This window comes from Phacochoerus africanus, chromosome 15 (assembly GCF_016906955.1).
Source record: "Phacochoerus africanus isolate WHEZ1 chromosome 15, ROS_Pafr_v1, whole genome shotgun sequence".
NCBI lineage: Eukaryota > Metazoa > Chordata > Mammalia > Artiodactyla > Suidae > Phacochoerus > Phacochoerus africanus.
This window is the reverse complement of record NC_062558.1, coordinates 41,465,988-41,481,447: the sequence shown is the minus strand read 5'-3', so window position 1 is coordinate 41,481,447 and position 15,460 is coordinate 41,465,988. Positions and strand designations below refer to the sequence as shown.

The 15,460-nt window shown below is 55.0% G+C and overlaps 1 protein-coding gene across 7 annotated transcripts in view; it reads left to right on the top strand.

Annotated features, from left to right (window-relative positions):
• Positions 1 to 14,978, top strand: part of MVK (mevalonate kinase) — a 35,778-nt gene extending 20,800 nt beyond the window's left edge. For 3 of the 7 annotated variants that reach the window (XM_047760888.1, XM_047760887.1, XM_047760884.1), the window contains 2 exons: positions 157 to 310; positions 1,327 to 2,061. In XM_047760888.1, coding sequence (XP_047616844.1) covers positions 157 to 310; positions 1,327 to 1,481 — 309 coding nt within the window. In that variant the 3' untranslated portion in view covers positions 1,482 to 2,061. Of the gene's footprint in view, positions 1 to 156; positions 311 to 1,326; positions 2,062 to 11,330; positions 11,386 to 12,418 lie in introns of those variants that run through there. The other 4 variants (XR_007132231.1, XR_007132232.1, XM_047760885.1 and 1 more) reach the window with 4 other exon arrangements.
• The last annotated feature ends 482 nt before the right edge of the window (positions 14,979 to 15,460 follow it).

Here is a 15,460-nt window from a genome sequence, read left to right as displayed (position 1 = left end):
GACATCCTACAGGAAGGAGAGGTTCTTTTGTCAGTGGTGAGGGGCAGTGTGCTGGGTAGTCAAAGCCATTTATGGTCCCAAACCTCAGAGCTGCTGGATGGACACAGACCTGGGCCTCAGGCAGACCAAGCAGGAACAAAGAACTTTCTCCCCCAGGAACTCATCGACATGAACCAGCACCATCTGAATGCCCTTGGTGTGGGCCATGCCTCACTGGACCAGCTGTGCCAGGTGACCACGGCCCATGGACTGCACAGCAAGCTCACTGGTGCTGGCGGCGGGGGCTGTGGCATCACGCTCCTCAGGCCAGGTACCCAGGGGGTGGGCGGAGTTGCCAGCCTTGGCGCCTACAAGGTTCAATTCCCTGGGCAATTCCCCTGGGAGAAAGAGGCCTGTGAACAGTCTCACCTCTGCTATGTGGCCTTGGTCAAGTGAAGTAACCTCTCTGGGCCTCTGTTGGTAAAACAAGGATGCTGATATCTATGTCAGATCGTTACCCAGATTCAAGGAGAGAGAATGCATTTAGAGAACCTGGCACGGGGCTTGTTCTTACCACCTCCTTACTGCCAAGCCACCCACACTCTTGAGATAACCAGGACATTGTCACCATCCATAGTCACCGCCACCACCAGCCTTGCAGCCCTCACTATCACCTCAATGTGGCCAAGATAGGCACTGTTCTTGCACAAAACAAAGGGGTCTCTTTCCTCTTAGTCCATGGGGAAAGAGCAAGGCCGAGGAACAGGCTTACAGCCACAGCCTCTGTGCTGGGTGTTGAGTCCCCATAGCACACCCGCCCTTGGGACCTGGCTCTCAGTGCTCTGCCCATCCCAATCCCCCCCCCCCCGTGCTTTCTCTCCATCTCCCCTTCCCAGCCTCCTCATTCTTTTTCTCATACTGCTTTTTTTCCCCTTTGCTGTAAGCCCACAGCAGCCCTAGAGGCCCCCTCACCCTCAATGGGGCTCCCAGGCCTCAGGGAGTCACCATATCCTAACTTCACCTGACCTTGACTGTGGGAGCCTAGTTCAGGGGCGATGACAATGGCAAGAGACTATTTCTCCAGCCTGTGCGGTGTGCCAGGTGCCGTGCCAGACTCTCTGCCTGCAGTAGCCCATGTAAGCCTCACCATGCCCTTTGAGGGGTACATCTCATTATTCGACCCATTCCCAGATGAGGAGACTGAGGCTCACAGACTGTGTCTGAGGCCCCACAGCCGGGCATTTCACGAGGAAGACTGGTCCCTGGCCTGTGCCGTGAATGGGGATGAACCTTCTTCAAGGGAGCAGATGGTTGTCAGGGGTGACCTGCTGCCCTTCCTCCCCACAGATCTGGAGCGGCCAGAGGTAGAGGACACGAAGCAGGCTCTGACCAGCTGTGGGTTTGACTGCTGGGAAACCAGCATCGGTGCCCCTGGCGTCTTCGTCCACATGGCTGCCTCCCTGGACGCCTCTGTCCAGCAAGCCCTGGGGGATCTGAGATGAGTCCACGTGGCCGCAGCCCGATCCTGGACTATTCTGGGTGCTGGAGTCAGCCTCCACGCTGGCCAGTGGGCGCGCAGCTCCTCTGACACCCCCCCCCCCCGCTGTCTGTGACCCCAGTCCCTGCTGTGAGCCAGGCCACATGAAAGCAGTGGTCTGTGTTCTACAATGTTCTTTGAAGCCAGCCGGACAGCAGGGCCATGTGGAGTCCAGCTACTTGGACACCCAGATGGTTCCCGGAGCAGCGGGCCTCCTCCCTCCCTCCACCTCTGCACTCTTACCTGTCTGTCTGTCCGTCGGGGCCCAGACCCCTCCCACTTCCTCCAGGAAGCCTTCCCTGACCACTGGCAGGGTGACCCTTTACCCAGCTTCCTCACTTCATACCTTCAGCATGGTAGCACTTTGCCCAGGCTGTTCTCTCCAGCTAGACTGGGACCCCTGGGGTATCCGGGTGATGGTCTTTGCCTTCTGCCCTCCTGCCTGAGGATGGGTGAGAGGCAGGGTCAATGTGCAGTTTCTTCTGGTCTGTCCCTCAAGGGTTTGCAGAAAAGATGGCAAAAGGAATAAAAAGATCTTGAGTGAACAGTGCTTTTTTTCCGGAAAGAAGGGGGAAGGTCTGGTAGTCTCTGGCCACCCACAACTGCCTCCCCTGACCTGTCCCTTCTCCAGCCACTGTCTTGGTGGAAAGAAAGGTTTTGGGTCACTTGGTTGCGTGTCTCCCGGATGGAGCAGGGCTTTCCCAGGCCGGGGACATCAGGCTCTCAGCCCATCAGCACTTTTCCAAAAAAGGGGGGTTTTAAACTTACTAGTTTCTCAGATCGTGAGAACCCACTAATTTATAGACTTCTGTAAGCAACAGAAACGAAATCTGCTGTAGGTCTGGGAGAATTCTTTTCTTTCTGAAATTGACTGGCTGGGTGGGGGAAAGAGACTTGCCTGCTTGGTAGCTAGTGCTTGCCACCTGCCTGGCCCTATTTGAACTTTGTATTTCAAGTCAAGGATCTTTATGAATCCATCCAAAAGCCCTCATAGCTGGCATTGCCACTGAATCTCTGGGAGCCTCCAGTCTGCAAGAGAGCACCCCCACTCAAGAGGGTGGGGGCTGGGGCAAGGGTTGTAGGATTGGTTAACATGACTGCACTTCTGCCCTTGGCCACTAGGGGGCAGCTGGCGTCTTTCCCTGTGTCTTCAGGGGGCGGCGGAGTGGGAGCGGGCCTTAGAGCGAAGTCTAAGCTCTACCCCACTCACCAGACCTCTCTGGGTTTTGCCTGGGGTCACTGCCAGGAATCTGAGGACATTAGGAAGAACATCTATCCCAGCTTAACCTGTGAAAATGGCTCTAGTATCACTGATTGCCTACCTCCACCCTTCAAAGCAACACATAAAATGATAATATGAAGGCTAAGGACTTACTGTGTGTCAGGCACTGTTCTAAACGCTGTTCGTAAATCATCTCTTTTAATCTGCCCCAACCTGGGAGAGTAATTGTTAGTCTCAGTCCCATTTTACAGATCAGGAAACAAGCTCAGAGAGGTTGAGTAACTCATCCAGGGCCACACAGCTAATCAGCATCAGAGACATGATTCCAACTCAGTCTGACTCCAGTGCCTGCCCTCAGCTCCTGTGTGCTTCTCCCTGGACACAGGTTCGTTGTGATTCTTGCTGTTTTCCATGCTTGGGCTCCTGATTTCCCCTGGATGTCGAGGGCGCTTGGTCAGACTGGGGCTGGGATGTTTTTCCGAAATTAGTTCCCCATGCAATGTGAATGGGCAGTCAGGGCTGCAAGGTGCTTTGTCAGGGCTGCTGCTGGTGGGCTGCATTTCTGCGTTGTGGGAGGTGGGCCTGGGAGGCCGAAGCCCCAGAACCTACCTGCTCCTTGTGATGCCCCCTCTTCCTCACCTCCTGGGGACCAGGTATCTCCCCCAGAGCAGAAACCAAGCCGTTACTCTTGCCCCACCAAAGCAGCCACCTGGCATGCCTTGGCCTGCCGCCTCTCACCCCAGCCACCACCACCGGCCACCATATGGGCCTAGTGGCACCCACGCCTGGCCACCTGGTTTTGGTATTGCCTTTGTAGCCTCGCCCTCCTCATTGCCTAGCGTGGTGGTTGTCACTCCCAGCTGCGCCTCAAAACCACCCCTGAAAGCTTCGCCCTACCCAGGCTGTTCCACTTTAACAAATCTCAGCAGGACTCAGCCATGGGTAATTTTCAAAGGCTCCCAAGTGATTTGAATGTGCGGGGGCCCGGGGCGAGGACACTTAGATGAGCCCAAGGTCATTTCTGCAGCCATCATGGCACTGAGAGCTCGCCTCTGCCTGGGCTCCCATTCAGCTCTGCCAGCCACCAGCCACCCGACCTCAGGCCAGCTAGTCCATGTCTCCAGCTGCAGGCTCTTCATCTCAAAGATGGAAATAATAATAATGCCCACCTTATGGAGTTTCACGAAGACTGAATGAGAAAATGCATGTGACGCCCTTGGCGCAGTGCCTGGCACATTGTAAGCACTCAGTAGAGGCTCAGGATTATAACTCCTGTGCTGAAGTCAGAAATTTCAGAACAGTGCACAGAGCTGGTTTGAAGCGCCCAGCCCCTTTGGTCCAAACCCCCCAGGGTCGCTGTTTGAGAAACACAGAGAACGCCAACTGGCTTTCCAGCCTCCTGGCTTCCTCCCCAAAGAGGAAGTGGCATAGCCCTGCGCCCTCTCCACCAGCCAGAGGACAGCAATTTCTCAAGTCAGCATTTGGAGCAGCTCCCAGCCTCTGTGGCCAAGTGTGGATTTAACACCCACAGTGACAGCCTCAAGTTGGAAGGAAATTTCCCTGGTCCAGCAGAGGTCTCGCCGTGGGAGACAGGCAGCAGGTACTGGGATCCACAGCCAACAGGGGAATCGCTGTGCTCGCACCCACGTTCTTTCTGTCTGTGAGGATCTTGTTCCCCCTGAGACCATCTCCTGTGGATCACTGGCAGTTTATTGAATTAGGCAAAAGCTTTAAAAAAAAAAAAAAACAGAAGCTAGGAGGCACCCCTTTCCCCCCGCCCTTCCTGCTTTCCAGCTCATTTTGGACCAGCTCCTTGACTGTCTCTTAGCACCTGCTGTGTGCCAGGCCCTGTCAACATCTACGGTGAGGACAGTGAGGCCCAGAGAGGTTAAGCAACCTGCCTACAGTGTGTTTTCATCTCTAATGCCCCGGCCTTAGTCACATTTCCTCCCAGTTGTCCCCTAAACATCCAGAATCCTGTCCAGGACCGCACAGCTAGCTGTTATCACCCTCAATTCTCTTTTAATCTGGCACAGCAGCTCTACACACACACCTTTTTTCTCCATTACATGGCTTACTCGGAAGACCTGGCCAGTCGCCCTGCAGAATGCCCCATCTTCTGCATTGGTCACTCCCTCCCTGTGGCTTTGTCACCTCCCAAAGTGTGGACAGCTGGCCTTCCTGAGTGTCTGCTACACGCCCAGCCTGGCCTCGTGCTTCAGGTGCCTTCCCCCCTGTGAACCCACCCAGGGCAATGAGCTAGGCATCTTAGCCCCAGTCCATTGATGAGTAAACTGAAGCCCAGGGAAGGGAGGTGACTTGCCCATGGTCATGAGGCAAGCAAGTGGCAGAGTGGGATTTGAACCCAGGCCTGTGTGACTTCTGAGCCCTGCTCTAAGCCATTGTCCTGCATGTGTCTTCGGGAGATGACTGGTGACACCCCAACATCCCCATCCAATCCCCACCTCATTTCCATGACTGAGTTATCACATCTGCCAAGAGGTGCCAGCTCAGCTACCCTGCCTGCCCCCCCCCCCCCTTTGGCCCTCTTTGCTGCCCACACCTTGGACCCCCAGGGTCCTGCCAACATCACCATATCCCACGTCATCTCAGAACAAAAACAGACAAGGGCGGTCTTCTCCAGTGTCACCCACGTGGATTTCCACTGTTTGTAATTAAAATCCAAAAGTGTCAGAGTCGGGAGGACACTCGGAGATCAAACAGTCCCATGTCTCACTTGCTGTTAGTGGGGAAACAGAGACCCAGAGAGGACAAGTCTTGCCTAAAGTCACACAGCAGGCTACCTTCGGTTGCCTCAAAACCGGGGCATCACAGGAAGAGCACTGTACCCAGGGTCTAGAGACCTGTCTCAGGGCAGCTCCTGCATCTCCTGACTCTGCAGCCACAGGTGTGAAGAGTGAAGGTCATACACAGTATGTCAGCTGCTGTTGTTTATGCTGCCAAATAGGTTTTGGTGCCGAGCTTCTGGGATGCAGGGTGTCTTGGTTGGTGGGCCTCAAGGATCCTTCCATTTTGCGGAGAAGCAGACACACGCTCCTTCAGAGAGAAGTTCATTTTTTCCCCCGAGGCCACAAATCTAAGAGGTGAAGCCCAGGCTTGAACCCCATCCGTCAGGCTGACCTGACCCCCCTGCTGCAGGGTCTGACCAGGGCCACAGAGGTGAGAGGGCCCGGACGTGGATCCATGCAGTCCAGACAGGGTGAGTGTCGCCGGGCCCCAGCTAGTGAGTCAGACCCGCGTCGTCCATCTTATTTGTTTTTCTCCCCCAGCTTATAATGTGCACATGAGGCTGCAGGAAGTGGCAGGAGCAGGAATTGGAGGGGCCCAGCCAGAGGGAGAGAGAAGGGGCCTCCCTCCCCTCCTGAGCCACCCCCATCCAAGCAGGGGGAAGGGGCAGGGAGGCCAGAGTGTTTCCATTCTTGCCACACTCCCAGCCTCACAGAGGGAGAAGCCGCCTAATTACACACCCAGGGAAGAGATGGGAACTGGGCCTCTTTCGCAGGCTGCTCTGCCAAACCCCCCTGGCACGGGAGATTAGCTGGGGCTGTTCTCACACAATGTTTGAAATCTGATAAGGAAAACATCCATTTCGAGGCATTTGCATAATGTCTTGGCTGAGGCCGAGGTGTCCCGTGAATGCTGATGGGGCGCCTCCGAGGCTTTCCTGAAATGCACCTGGCCTCCTTCCTGGGCATCCTTCCTGCCCAGAAAGAAAGGACTTGACCTCCTCCTTCCCCAACCCCCCTGACAGCCTAGAGCTGTAGGCAGATCCTGGCCCCTGAGCTCAGGGGCACCATCCACTCAGCAGATATTAGATGCGCCCCTGCCCTGCATGCCAGGAGCTGGGCTGGGCCCTGGGGAAGCCAGGTGACGGATGGGACTGCTCCTACCTTTGTAGGCACATTGGCCTGTAGCTCTGGATGCTTCCACGCTCATTCCCTCCACCCGCACTCATGGCAAGGAAAGCCGTGGTGAGTCCCATTTTACAGATGAAGAAACTGAGGCCCAGAGAGCCCCTACTCCAAGCCACTAAGTCGACAGGTGCAGAAGCTAGGCCCTGAGATGGGTCTCCAGACTCCAAGTACAGTGTTCTTCCTATGATGCTCTGGCTGTGAGGAGGAAACCAAAGGGCAGCTCACTGTGTGACCTTCGATAGGCCTCTTGCCCTCTCTGGGCCTCTGTTCCCCCATCCACAGAAATCATGGTGACCATTCACTGTCCCAAGAGCTTTGCCCTCGCACTCTTGTTTCATCTTCCCAGTGATTACTAATTCGTGATCTTCAAGGTCAGACAGGGATCTGGCCTTGTTCGTTGGCCCCATCCTCCAGCTGAGGGGCTTGGGCTGCCCACATCAGCTCTCTGAGCCTCAGGTTCCTCGTCTGTAAGGTGGGAATACTAGGTAACAATGCACATCCAACACAGCCTGGAGCCTGGTACATAGAGCGAGCATCCAACAAGCAGTAGCTATTGTTATTATCAGAGATGGGGAAACCGAGGCTCAGAGAGGTGACAGGACAACTCAAAGGTGGCTGAGCTGGGATTGGAACCCAGTGGCGTCTGATTGCAGAGCCTGGGAAAGGAAGTGACCTGCTGGCAGACACACATAGCACTTTTATGGAAGAGCTGGGATCCTAACCTAGGCCTCGTGACTGGCTGAGGATACTGGGTCGAGATAGGGCATTCCAGGGCCGGGAACGGAGGCAAAAGGGCCGCTGCTGTATCATTGCTTGTCCTGGGCGAGGCTAGTACCTCTCTGGCACCCTTAGGGGACTTGGACCAGAGCCTGCCCCTAGGAGGGGTGACGTGACAGCACGGGGATGCAGGAGTCTTAATGGCTTCGACGGGGAGCAGGGAGGGGAGGGGTAGGGGGGTCAGAGTCAAGATCTCCCCATCTCCCTTCCTGCCTTGTGTGGTTGAGGAGAGCACTGCCCTCAAATTGGGAGATTTCTGAAATGCTGTGTGACTTACCCTTGTGGCTTGCCCTCTCTGGGCCTGGGTCACATTTCTAAAGATATTTTCAGCCCCTTGAAAAAGTGCCCTGGGGTTTCCCACCTGCCCCTCAGCACCACTGTAAGGAATCCTACCCACCCAGCGGTCTCAAGTTTACTAGCCTCCTGACACAGACAAGTCAGGCTTGGGGGAGAGTGCAGTGCCCCAACCCCAAGCTTTAGGCAGTTGCTGCCCTGAGGGGTGGTGGGCCTACTATGGCCCAACCTTTCTATTTAGTTTTTAAAGAGAATTCAGAAATCCAGATTTGGGGGCAAAATATCTTGGTTTTTTAAAATGCTGTCAACCAATAAAATCAATTTTTAAAAATCCCAAATGGCCAGATCAAGGTCTTCTGTAGACGGAAAATCGCCCGGGGTCAAGACCTCTTTCAGAGGCCATCTCCCCCTGGCTCTTGGAGAATGAGCTGGGGAGTGGGGGGGTACCACCTGTGGGAGGGCACCCCACCCCCGGCAGAATCTGATTACCCTTGGCGCCCCCATGCATGGCAGGCAGGCGGGGGCGGGCGGGGGCGCCAGAGGTTGGGTTGAGAGCGTTTCCCCAGCAGGCACAGATGGTATTTTTTTTTTTTTTTATCAGTGTCAGCATTGGCTTCTTTCTGCTCTGATGAATAGATTCTAAAGAGGCAGTGACATTATTCGAGATAACAGAGGGAACAGAAAAAGGGTCAGCGATGGGGAGAAAATGGCAGAGCCAGCAGATAAAGGGGAGGTTGGAGAGGGCGGAGTGCCGTGGCTGGGGTGCCCCCTCCACCCCGTTACTTCGATGCCCTCCCTCCCCAGCCCGGCTCCCTGCAGCGGGGGTTGCGGTGCCGCCCGGCCCAGGGCAGGGGAGGCCCAGCCAGCTGCACGCCTCCTCCCTCCCGGCATCCCGCCTCCGCAGCCCGGCCGCCCATTCCGCCTTTTCAATTCGATTCAATTAGGCCTCCCCGCTCGGAAGCTTGTCTCCTCTGATATCCAGTTTAACTGACAGGGGATTAGAGCTGTTTGTATTACACACACACACTCTTGGGCTGCTAAACCACAGGCAGGGCCCAGGGACCCGGGTTATTTATGGAGCTGCAGCCCTGTCTCTCTCAACCTGCTCCCTTGGCGGAGAGCTGGGGGGCCTGCTGTCTGCAGCATCCCCACTTCTCCCTCACCCCCACCTTGGGCCTGGGCAGGGGAGCAAAAGGGCCCTGGGGAGAACTGAGCCTGAATCCCAAGCTCAGCCCCTTGCTGGCTGTATGGCCTCGGGCAAGCCTCAGTTTCTTAATCTGGGAAATGGAGACAGCCCACTCCATCACATGGAGGTGGGTGTAGGGATTACCTGAGGGAACAGGTGGAGGGCTTTTGACACGGTGCCTGTATATTCACTTGGCACATCACTCAGCAAATATGATAGAGGGACAGCTCTGTGCTGGGCGCGGGTCTGAGCCACCCAGGAAGTAAGGGTGAACCCGGCAGACCCTGTGCCTGCCTTCCGGAAGCTGACATTCCAGCTCAAGAGCTTTTTCTTCTTTTCTTTTTTGGCTGCCCCATAGCATATGGAGTTCCCTGGCCAGGGATCAGATCCAAGCACAGTTGCCACCTAAGCCACAGTTGTGGCAACGCTGGATCCTTAACCAAATGAGCCGGGCAGAGAATCAAACCTGCGTCCCAGTGCTTCTAAGATACCACCCATCACTTCACGCCACATCGGGAACTCTCCAGTGCAAGAGTTAAAAGAATAAACATGGACTCCCTCCGGCTGCTTCGTGAGCAACACAGGGGGAGGACGGAGCAGTGAGAAAGAGGGTGATGGTGATGGAAGCAAGGACCACTGCAGGGCCTTTGCCTCTGCTGTTCCCCGCCTGGAGCACCCTCACCCACCTCTCCCTTTGTTTTACCCCCAAACTGTGCCATCCTTTGCTGTTACATCACCTGTCTCCCCAATCAGTTGCCAGCCCTCCAAGGGCAGGTGCCATGGCTGTCTTCTCACTGCTGCCCTCCCTAGTCTAACACAGTGCCTGGTACATGGTAAGAATGAAGAGTGGATGGATGGATGATGGATCAATGGATGGATGGATGGATGAGAAGGTAGGCAGACGGAAAGCCGCCCCTCTTGCCTTTGATGTGATGACCCTGCTCAGCTCAGGAAGCCTGGCTACCCCAAGCTCACCTCTCCAGACAACCTCTCCAAAGAGATTTGCTGTGTTTAGGAATGGGCGGGGCTTGGAGTCTTGGTCAGAAGGTGGTGGGCACTTCTCTTCTTATCCTGTTTTCACTCAGACGGAAAGAAGGGCCTCCACAGACCCTTCCTCTCCCAGCAGCCAGGGGGCTGGGGAAAAAATTGCATTTCTGAAATCCTCTGAAGTCCTGGGGGAGAGGCATGGGCAATGTCCTTGTTGTTGGGGAGGGTTGGTGCTGCCCTTTCCTCACTCCATTTACCTTGGGAGGGCCTGGCCCTAGGGGAGAACAGGTCCAGACATTCATAAAATTCAATGCACTAGAATAACAGCTATCCAGTAAATGCACACATTTCCATAGTCAGACTGAACATGGGGGACCGAATTCACTCCCACAGTAGGTCTCAGTGGCAGGTTTTGTCCCCATTTTCCAGAAGAGGAAACCTAGGCTCGGAGTGGTGGGCGGGCAAGTCTGACATCACCTGGCAGGAAGGAGTGGCACTGGGATGGAACCCAGGACTCTGATGTTAAAGACCTGCTCGGGCATTGAATGTCTGCTGTGGGGGGAACAAATGAGCAGACAGAGTCAGGACGCCCAGCCTCTTCTCTGTGCACCGCAGCAGCCCTGGCCTGAATGGCATCCAGGCAGACAGGTGTCAGGGCGGCCTCTCCCACCAGGCGTTCTCCCAAAGAAGCGCTGTTGATGTCAGTAGATGCCTGTCGCTTTCCTTCCCCGGCAGAATCTTGGCTGTCGGAGTAAGTGAAATAGTCATTGCCTAGCCTTGCGTTTGAGATTTTTATTGCCACGCACCTTCATGTATGTTGTCTCCTGACATTCTGAGCAATGGGTATCCTGTCCCCCATTTTGCAGAAGGGAAAACTGAGGTTCAGAGAGGCAAAAGGTCCGGCCCTCCATCTCATAGCCCATTAGCAGCAGAGCCAAGTGGAAGTACAGGTCTACCTGACTCCAAATTCCACTTGGCAGTCTCTACCCTGCAGTTTGTTCCTCAGATCAAGTGCCCATATTGTTTCAGATTTGTATTAGCCCCTGTCAGGGCTGTGAAGGGTCAGATCAATCATCCAGCAGGTGTTCGGTCCTTCAAAAGCCCCTGAAGTATGACACTGTCCTATGGGTAAGAGATATGTCATCCAGTTGGAAGGGTGACATATATATAAAGAGTTATGAGAATTAAATGACAAACAGAAACTCTGAGCACTCTCACAAGGGCATGTGTATGATCCACAATTCTGAGGGATTGGTCAGGGAATCTGGCCTTGAAGGACCCATGGATTTTTAGAGACAGAAAGCCACATGATACCCATTGCAATTACAATGAATCAATCATCATTATAATGACAAAACCATTATTACTATAATTAAGCCCTGTGTCATAAGTTTTGCTGTTCCCATTTCACAGATGAGCATGCTGAAGCTCAGAGAGAGAAAGTGACATCCCCAAGGCCAGCCAGCTGGTAAGTGGGACTCAAGCCCAGGTCCTCCAACCCCAAAGCCAGTCTCTGTCCCCCTACCCTGGGCAATCTCAGAGTGTCACAAGTGGGAAAATAACTGGTCCAGGTTCTAGGTGGCTGACCTGTGTTCGTCCCCAGGTCCAGCTTCTTGGCCAAGGCCTGAGTTTGGCTGGGACCAAGGGGTCAAGTAGATATACGACCTGAACTCAAACTATGTGCTGGGCTCTGGGGTCCCGGGTGAACGAGACCCATCCCTGCCCTCCAGGGCTCACAGGGCAGACCCACAGAGCAAACTGACAATGGCTGGAAATAGTGGCAGATTCCGGGTGACCCTGGAACCCAGGGAGGGGTGGTTCATGTCCTAGTTGGAGCGTGGGAAGGGGATCAGGGAAGACTTCCTGGAGGAGGAGGTGCCTTTGCAGAATTTTGGCTGAGCTGGGAAGTGAGCGAAGATGTTCTAGGCAGCAGAGGCACCGAGGAGAGCAGTGCCAGAGCGGGTGCAGCGAAGCCACACCTGGTTCGGCGTTCAGGTGGTGCCTGTTGTATGAAGCAGTGCCTGGGCCAATACAAAGCAAGGTTTACCCTGAGGCTCCTGGGAAGCCGCAGTCAGTGTTAAACACAGGAGCAGAGGCCACAGCTGTGCTTCAGGAAGTCCTCTGGGTGTGGCAGATGGAGCGGGACAGTGGGAGGTGAGAGATAGCAGAGGCTGGAAGGGTGTGGTAGCATTGGGAACTGAGGGATTGGAGGCGACAGATGGGAGGATTCTCCAGGTGCTTGGAGGGGCCTTTCAGTTTTAGAGTCCAACTCCCCTCCCCTGTTCAGGGAATGGGTCTCTCCTTTTTGGAGAGTCTCCTGCCAGAGGTGGGTCCACTTCGTTCCCTTTGAGCCTCTGGGGAGAATCCTTTCTTGCTTCTTCCAGCTCCAAGTGGTGGCAGACCACCCTTGGCCTTCCTTGGCTCACAGCAGCACCCCTCCAGTCTCTGCCTCCGTCCCCATCACACGGCCATCTTCTCTCTGTCTCTCTGTCTTCATGCAGTTCCTCATCTTATGAGGGCACTAATCACATAGGATTCAACCCCCCCCATGACCTCATTTTAATTCGGTGACACCTGCCAGGACCCCAGACAGAATCACGTTCAGAAGTACCAGGGGCTAGGGCTTCGCCATCTCTTCTAGAGGGACACAGCTGAACTCAGAACGCCCTCAGGTCAGTAGTTTCCCCGTTTCTTTCCTGCGTCTGCGGTCCCCAGCTCAGAGCCTGGCCTGTGTCAGAGCTCAGAGGGGAGCCGTGGGGTGAATAAATGAGTGGACAGAGTTAGGGCACCCAGCCTCTCCTCAATGGCTGAGCCTGGCTACTCTGGCCACTGCAGCAGCCCGGGCCACCCCCGAGGCAGACAGGTCTCAGGGGCGGCCTCTCCCGTTGGTCGTTCTCCCAAAGAAGCGCTGTTGATGTCAGCAGATGCCTATCACTTTCCTTCCCAGGCAGAATCTTGGCTGTCAGAGTAAGTGAAATAGTCATTGCCTAGCCTTGCGTTTGAGATTTTATTGACAGTTTCATTGTCACCCAAAAAAACCCTCCTTTTCTCCATTGGCATTTTCATCAGAAGAGCCCAGGGGCAAGAGGGGAGGCAGGGCTGGCTCCTGAAAACTGACTCTGGCAGGTGGTGGGTGCTGGTTCCTCTGGCCTGGGGTCAGTGAGGGCAGAAGACCCCCGTGGTGGCCTCCACCGCCATGCCTTGGTTCCAGCCCTGCTCAGCAGCCCCCTCCAGGGTACAAGAGGGCATGAGAGGCAGAAGAGGAAGCATCCTGAGGGTCCCTGGAAATAGTGACGGGGGCCAGATGAGTCACCCAGACCTGGACCCCATAGCGGGTCCTCAGGCCCCTTGCCAGCTCTCCCTGGTGGGCATCTGGCAGCATCGGGGGCTGGGTGGGAGCCGGGGCCATGTGTTCAGGCCCAATGGGGTACGGTTCTCAACTCAGCGATAGGCACCTCAGGGCAAGTACTTTGCCCCATGGAGCCTCAGGGTCCCCATCCCCAGTAACGTGCAGCTTCCATGACCAAGGCTTCCTCTGAGCCAGGCACTGATTATCCTGGTCAGTCCTCACCAGAACCCCGAAGGCTGGTGCCATCAGGAGCATCACTTTTTAACAAAGTGGAGACAAGGCTTAGAGTGGTGAGGCAGCCTGGCCAAGCCCACCATGGCTGGGAAGCAACGGAGCCTGGGTTTGAACCCAGGCCGTGGGAAGCCGAGCCTGACCAAGAACCACCTTACAGGGTCTGTGGGAGGGCGCAGGCACGAAAGTGTCACGCAGCGCCTGCACGCCAGAAAAGCCGTCTGCTACTCTTACTGTTTGTTGCATAGGGTGGAACTGGGCCCCTAGGCAGCTGCTCTGCCCCGAGGACTCTGGATGTCACCAGGACGTGTGCCACATGGAGAGGTGAGCTCAAGGGCTAAGGACCTAGTCAGAGCATCCTTTCCTACTCCATGCTCACAGCAGGACTACCCCTTCCCTGGCCCACAGCAGGACTTTGGGCGGGGCTGCCAGTTAAGAAGTGGGCTAGGGCAAGGTCAGCGGGCTGCAGCGTCAGCCCCAGACCTTGCAAAGCCCCTTCACCACGTCCAAGCCACACAGGAGGGAAACGAGGGCTGGACAGCCGCCCCTGCTCAGGACTGCCGAGCCAGGCGGGTAGATAGTGTAGCTCACAGGAGCCTGAAGTCCATGCATTTGAGTTCTCGTGTGGCCACCTGCTGGCTGGTGAAACTTGCCGAATCTCATGGAGGCTAAGTTTCATCCTTCGTAGAGTAAAATAATAAAAGCTCTCTCTCGTAAGGGCCAAGGGCCAAATAATACTGCAGGGAAAACAGCGCTGGGTCTGGCACACAGGAGAAAAGACGATAGAATTTTAGCACCTAATGGCTTCTTTCTGTAAAGATCTCAGGCTGCCAACTCCTCCGTGGTGCCCAGGAGGGAACAGAGGCCCAGACAGGGGGAGGCTTTCTTCTCGACCAGCCCCCCAAGCTGGCCTCACACCTCGGCCTCTGGATTCCCAGCCCAATGCTCTGGCCGCCTCCCCTCCCAGCTTGTCAGCTGGGGCCCTCTGGCCCTCACCCATCCTTCTCCCCACGTCTCCGGCCCCCGTTGCTTCGAGAGCCCGAGCCGCGGGCCCCGCAGCGAGGCACGCCATTCTCCCTCTCCCCAGCACACTGAAGGTTTTGAAAGTTAAAGTATTACCGTCGGCTTTGTTGTTGCCTAACTACGACAGACAAATTGAAAACCAGTTGTCAAAATGTCAGTGCGCAACAAATCAACATGCAGAACGAGTGGCGGCCCTCTGCGGTGTATAATTAAACAAAAAATCCCTTTTAGAAATTTCCGCGCGCGTTGGTTCCACTTTATATTTGTCTGTGTGATTAATAAAGGCAGCTAATTTTCAGACTTTAAAAACAGCTAGAAAATAGCTCCTAATTACATATTAGGTTCCTAGCGGCCCCCGCTGAGCTGCGCCGGCATTGGTGGGCCGAAGAATTTGGCAGAGCCTTAATTGCATTCTGAGCATCATCTAATTTTAGTTAAATGTAATGTAATCAGCAGCAGATGTCTGAAATAAAATATGAATTATGAATATGATGAAATTTCATTCTTGAATAAAAAAGTAATTTGCTATTTAGTTCATTAAAGTCTTAGAGGTTTATTAGGAGCAGGTATATACAGCCCGGCGAGGTGATATGGTAAATGCTCTCTGGGAGAAAAAGGGAAACCCCAAAGGGCTGGGGAACTTTATCCAGGAAGGTCCGGTTGTGGTTCATTACCATGCTGCCTCAGGGAGGCCGCTGGGGCCCCAATGAATCTCTCAGGCTCCTTGAGGTGGAGCCAGAGTTTTAGGGCAAGGAGCTTGGAGTGGGAAAGGATGGGTACCTCTGGGGCCAGTGCCACCCCTGGCACTCCACTCCCATCTCCTTCTCACCCACGGCTAGGTCTCCTGGCTTCTGCAATGAGCGTGCAGGGGCCGGTTCCTGGTGACACTGCTCTATGCTGGTCACCACGTTGGGCCCAGTGACACCACATGAGGGGGCCA